Genomic DNA, 6,139 nt, shown 5'->3' on the forward strand with positions numbered 1-6,139 from the left:
CTGATGGTGGAACATCTTTCTACACCTGATTTGCAAAGTACAGGGAAAGACTGAAGGTTTCAGGAAATTGTAAAAATCTAAGTAGCTGAATATCTTTCGTCGGTAGAACCTCAACCTTTTCCAGTGAATTCAACTTTTGTTGTCCTTATACTGCACAGATGACAGTTTTCTCTCCTCCTTCCTGGTTTTTCTGTTTCCATAGAGGTGCAGGACTTTATATTGCAGCGAACAATGAGCCAACAGTTAATAAAAATGAAACTGCTGAAGGCCAACAACGAGCAATCTAGTCTCTGCATGTTAGAACTTGCAGATTGACATCGTAGCTACGACTGACACCTTGTTGTTGTTGTTTGTTTACCTCGGAGTTTATGACGGACACTTTCCTCGGGTATTGCAGCAAAAACCTTAGCTGCAGAAAAGAGACGAACCGAAAGACATTCAGCACCACAGCGTCTCGAATGAAGAACTCGTCGACGCTTCTGTGATCGGTCCAGTTGGCTTTCTCCCACCTACCACCAACCAAAAAAAGGAAAAACAATTAAAACAGCTTCTGTTGCAGTGCAGTGCTATATTAAAGCCCACGAGGTGGACGTCAGCATTCGTTTTTTATTAGTTTATTAGCTTTAATCAGTACTCGACAACCAAAACTTCAACAATGCGCCAGTGTGTGTGTTCTCGAGTTGGAGATTTTTATCTGAAATTTCTGTTCTTGTGATCTGTTGATGAATTTACAGCAGCTCAAACATTAAACTCTGTCAACTTGTAGACGTTGACAGAGACGTCATTTGTTTGTCTTTCGACCTTGAGTTCCTCCCGACATCCAAATCAGACCAGGGCTAAATCAGCACCCGTGTTCATAATGGCACCTTGTTTTTTTAGAGGACTTTCTGCTGCTGCCGTCTATATTTTGTTCATTTATTAAATGCTCAGAGAGATCGTGATCTCAGGGACTTGCTCAGATAGTTCCAGAGCGTCACCACTAAACACATACTTATGGAATAGAAGGTTAAACCAGATCAATGTGTCCTGCCTTTAATGCAAACATGTCTGGTTTGGGTGGGAACTTGCTTTGATGTCAGCCTGCTTGCCAACCCCTGGAGGTTCTGGTTTGTCCCCTGAAAACAGCCCTCAGAGGGGTTCTACTAGGGCGGCTCTTGCAGTCAGAACATGCTCAAAGGTTTGGGTCACCTTTAGTTTTGCCTTTTTGGGTGATGCATTTGTGAATTTCTTTTCTGCAGTCTTTTGGTTGTGTCCTTGTTTTTGTGTGTGTGTTTGTGGTTTTTTTTTTGGTGCTACATTCATATAAATAAACACAGGAAAGCGTGTCGTTGCCCACCTGCCCTCGCCCGTCAGTGTAACACCATCCATGGAGAGGGAGGTGAGTGGAACCCCATTCAACACCACCAGGAGGTTGACAGTGGCCTCATCGGACACAGACAAGTTACGGAAAGACAGATACCTGTGTAGGGACACCACAGGACGGTGACTGGTTGGTTTTTCTGCATTATAGCTAAAACTGAAATTAAAATTTAAAAAAAAAAAAAAAAAAAAAGAGCTGGCTGTTGGACCTGATCCTCCTCCTGGCCGAGTCTCTGAAGGGCTGAACAGACCAATTCCCAATCAGGTGCAGGTCCTCCAGAGTGATGGGCGTCTCGGGGTACGTAACGTCGGCGAGCACAGCCGAGGCCAGCGCCAAGTTGGTCAAAAACGGAGCGTGGAGGCTCAGGGTGACGTGACCCAGCGGCCAAATGTCGGCTAAAGCACCGGACTCGTACCTGCGGGGACAGGAGGGAGTCGAAGAACACGAAAGATGGGAACAGCAAGAGCATTCAAAGGCATTCAGCTTCAGCACCTCAGCCAGAAACTACATCAATACCACATTTAAACGCCTCCCTGCTGCATCTGTGGAATCAGCAGCTCCGGGTCAAGGCTTCCTCCTCTTTGCTCAGTAGATTCATCACGTTGAGCTGGTAGTAATGAAAAAGTCCCATCTTTGAGCACCCAAAAAATATATATCGCAGAAGTCAACTCGTGGTATTTTTTCTTTCACATTACCCATAGTCAGAAATGCTTTGATTTACCCCTCCAGTCCTGCAGAATCTAAATCGATGACGTGGTGAGAAATCACAGTGAAACCAGCAAAAGGATTATTTACGTCTTTGAGATATGAAGCTAAAATTTCCCAACTATCTTCATACACATCCATAGTTAAGCAAAATTCAAGCAAATCGGTTTCAAATGAGGGTTTTGATTTGAAAACGACTGCTGTGCTGCAGGAAGTGTCACACGGTCACGCCTCTCCACTTTAAAGCGAAGAAACACTGACGATCTTTAGCTAGTTAGCATACTGTGGTAGTTAGCATTTGGGATCCGAAGATGGCTGATTAAAGCCATTTTTAACTGCTCGGTATGAACACAGTCCTTTGTTTAAACCCAGGTGTCATAATAGATAAAATGATTTGTCCTCTGCTAATGTACTATTTTAATTATTTAGAGTGCTCTCCCAGCTTGATTTGTACACAGTGCGCTCTGGTCGGAGGTCGTTAAGCATCAACACTTTGCCGTGGAGCCCCTTTACCAGTGAACCACACCTGGCCAGGTTGTTGGCGTGCACGGTGAACTCCTCCAGCTGGGTGACTCCGGACAGATCCCCCCTCCTCAGCTCCTCCAGGGCCGGACCTCCGAACGCCAGCCTCCTCAGCCGGACGAGCCCCTGGAACGGCGCCGGAGAACCCAGGCGGCTGCAGGGTGGGTGGAAGGAGCTGCAGTGAGACACACCTGGACAGCCAGCAGCGTGCATGTTTCCAAGCCGACCTCCTCACCTGTACGGGTTGCTGAGCAGGTTGAGCCGCTGCAGGGCTGCCAGCTTGCTGAACCACTGGTGGTGGAGAGCAGCCAGCCGGTTGTCAGACAGATCCAGCTCCTCCAGGCTCCACAGAGAGTCGAAGGCTGACGGGTGGATCGCAGCTAATCTGTTACCTGGAAGACAGCAACAGCTAAATTAAACTTTTTTTTTTTTTTTTTTTTGAGTTTCCTGAAACCTTGTTAGTGTTGGTAAGGATGTCAAAATGAACACGTCAGTGCGGATTAATCCATCATCATGATTGACCCACTAATGACTCAAAATCCCAGGAACGTCTCCGGCAACGCATGTCGGGCAGTTTGTCCAACTTTCCGTCGCAGTCATGTGCTAATGGGCCGCTGATCCGGCAGTGGCAGAACCAACCGGCTTGAAATGGAAGACGCTAAACAGCAAGGTGGCGCTCTCGCTGGGAAATTTGAATTAAAAAACAACAAAACAAGATGGAACAGTCAGCCGACGTACGGTAACATCACACTCTGCAGGAAGGAGTTTTCTTTTCCAGCTTAAAGCACCCCATTAACGTGAAGCATGCGTCGGTCGCACCGCGGCTAACGCGTCGCCCGGCTTGCCGCCCTCACGGAAAAGAGAAGTTCTTTGTTAACGTGAACCTTTAATAAACACGGTCAGTACACATATATTCCCTTCTTTCTTGAGTCTCTCATGCAAGGTGCAACGCGATCAACATAGATTAAATCTGAATGATATTTAATCGCGATTAATCGAAATTAATCCCCAGCAGCCCGGTGGTTTTAATCGTTTGACAGCACTGTTACAGATTAACACTGGTTTTGTTGTATGCGTTGTTCTGTGTTTGCATCTGTTATTACGAGGAAATGTGGGGGGAAAAAACACGCCAGAAACAATTTGATGTGTTCACAGACTCCCATTAAAGAAGGAAAAAACATACTTCAGTCGCTGGAATAAGCTGAAATTGACAAAAGTAATAATAAATAAAAATGTAATGAACATCATGACGTTGCTTTTGAATTGTGGGTCAACAGAAAAAAAACAATTAGCTGAACAACCCTCTGAGCCAATCATCAGGTGTTTCCTGTAACTCTCAGTCAGACTTGTGCACCTGTTGACAGGTATTCTGGACCACTGCTCACCAGCAAAGGCCTCTCATCTGTGTTTTTTAAATTATTCTTTTCAACCACAATTCAAAAGCAACGTCTCATTTCACTAAATTATAATTTAGCAAATTTTTATTTATTATTACTTTTTCCAGTTTCTAGTTATTTGAGGGACTGTTGTGGATTTTGCCTTTTCTTTAATGGAAGGAGGTGAATAGATTAGAGGACGTCAGTAGGCCTCATGCCGTGGTGCTCCTTCACCGGCTACCTGGTTGCTACAGCTCATCTACGACCCTTGCTATTTGGTAACTCTCGGATTTTGTTTCTTTTCTGTCTCTCTTTCCCCGTGTCGCTATGACAACCCAATGAAGCCCATCAGCGTTACCGTGGAGATCCAGAGCCCTCAGCGGCGCGTGGCCCGCCAGGTCGTCGCCTGTCACCACGGAGATGATGTTGCAGGAGAGGTCGAGGGTCAGCGCTCGCTCCGTCACCACGGGAACGCGGGTGAATCCGCCGTGGGAACAGTTGCAGGAGAGCCGCGAGTCGCAGCGGTTGCAGGTCGACCCCCCGTCGCCCGAGTCCTGACCCCGGCTCAGGGGGAGGAGGAGGAGCAGGAGGGCAAAGTGGCAGCCGGTGGGATGTCTCATACTGCAGGAGATGGAGGTGAGTCAACCAGGTGAGACAGAGACAAGAGACAGCGAGAGTCGGAGCAGAAGTGAAAGAAACGCAGGGAAGAAGTAGAAGTGGATGAAAGAGGAAGTCCTCAGCGTTTCATTGTGTGCATTCGACACAGTTCTCATGATGCATGGCAGCGGACGACAGACGTGAGCCTGCGCAACATCACCGGCGTGTGAACCGACTCAGAGCTTGAAAACACTTTGCAGTAATCGCATCGGTCTGGATTCACGGTGTTGAACATACAGGCCCCACAGGAGGAGGTCAGACAAACCCTTCATCGCTTCAGCTCTCCTCTGTAGTTTTTTCAACGCTTTCTTCTCCTCGTAGCTCGTCCGGTGTCACGTCATCTCTCTTTATTACAGTTGCAAGTGGAGAGAGAGACAAGAAATACGGGGAGACGAGTCGGGGAAGGACCTGCAGTGACCTGGACCCGGACACTACAGCCCGACCTGTTGAGCCGTCCGGGTGGCACCTCGTCAGAGTTTGCTCCCGCACGACCCGACGGCTGCTCGTCAAGCTGTGCTCTAGCGGCGGGAGGATGGATCCAGAGCATCGGTACCACGTTGGTATCGGTACCGGTGCTCGGGTTTCAGGTTCTCCTCTCCCGACGCTCAGCAGCCGTTACATAGCGGTTGTGCAAACAGCGCTGCCCATCCCCCCACTTCCTGCTGCACTGATACCTGCCTGCTGTCTGTCGCATCACTCAGCCAACTGCAGAGAAGAAGAAGAAGAAGAAGAAGAAGAAGAAGAAGAAGAAGAAGAAGCGCCGTTCGGTGTCGTTTACCAGCTGCAGACTTAAACACGATTGGAAAACGACTGTGATATTGCGGAAACACCACAAAGGAAAACGCTCAACGCATCATGTGTACTTTCTCTCTGAGACCTTCATTATTGTGTTAGCCTCATTGTACTTTTGTAATTCTTGTCCTGCTCCTTTCCTTTTCCTCATCTGCATCCAGCTGCTGTGACGTGTGAATTTCTCCAGCGAGGCATCAGCAAAGTTCATCTTATCGAACTTTAAATGTCCGTCTTCATGTTCGATGACAGATTCAATCCTCCACATCCCTGCAGAGGTTCTGTCACTCTAAAGGTTGTTTTTCAGCTGGCGTCATCATGTTGCTCTACTTTTCTTTTTAAATACTCTAAATGTTCTCTACTGGATTCAAGTCAGACTACAAACTTGTCCTGGTCGCAGTTTTCACTTTGCTCTTGAGGAGAAGCTCTTGTGTGATTTTGTTCTCGTGGTGGAATATTTCTCTTCTTCAGTCATCATGTCTAACCAGCATTCTGCTTTATCCTCAGACAGTCATGGAGCAACCCCACATCATGATGCTGCCACCGCCGTGCTTCACTGTGGTGGTCCTGGTCAGGTTCACACCAAACATCTGGACTCCATGTGAGCCCAACACATTGATCTACATCTGACCAGACAATGTTCTCCAGCATCCATCAGGCTTCTGTTCATGTTCTCTGGTGAACTTTGATGTGGAAGTTTAGCTGTGAGCAGCAGCCAGGTTTAGTTCTG

General features: G+C 47.5%; 1 protein-coding gene across 1 annotated transcript in view; it reads right to left on the reverse strand.

Annotated features, from left to right (window-relative positions):
- The window catches only part of LOC103373033 (toll-like receptor 2), an 11,574-nt gene that overhangs the window by 3,927 nt on the left and 1,508 nt on the right, over positions 1–6,139 (reverse strand). Inside the window, exons 2-7 of the mRNA XM_008302831.1 lie at positions 4,322–4,584; positions 2,823–2,979; positions 2,592–2,741; positions 1,569–1,775; positions 1,337–1,459; positions 359–509 (exon numbers count right to left, since the gene is read on the reverse strand). Coding sequence (XP_008301053.1) covers positions 359–509; positions 1,337–1,459; positions 1,569–1,775; positions 2,592–2,741; positions 2,823–2,979; positions 4,322–4,583 — 1,050 coding nt within the window. The 5' untranslated portion in view covers position 4,584. The remainder of the gene's footprint in view (positions 1–358; positions 510–1,336; positions 1,460–1,568; positions 1,776–2,591; positions 2,742–2,822; positions 2,980–4,321; positions 4,585–6,139) is intronic.

This window comes from Stegastes partitus, unplaced genomic scaffold, assembly GCF_000690725.1.
Source record: "Stegastes partitus isolate 25-593 unplaced genomic scaffold, Stegastes_partitus-1.0.2 Scaffold1888, whole genome shotgun sequence".
Taxonomy (NCBI): domain Eukaryota; kingdom Metazoa; phylum Chordata; class Actinopteri; family Pomacentridae; genus Stegastes; species Stegastes partitus.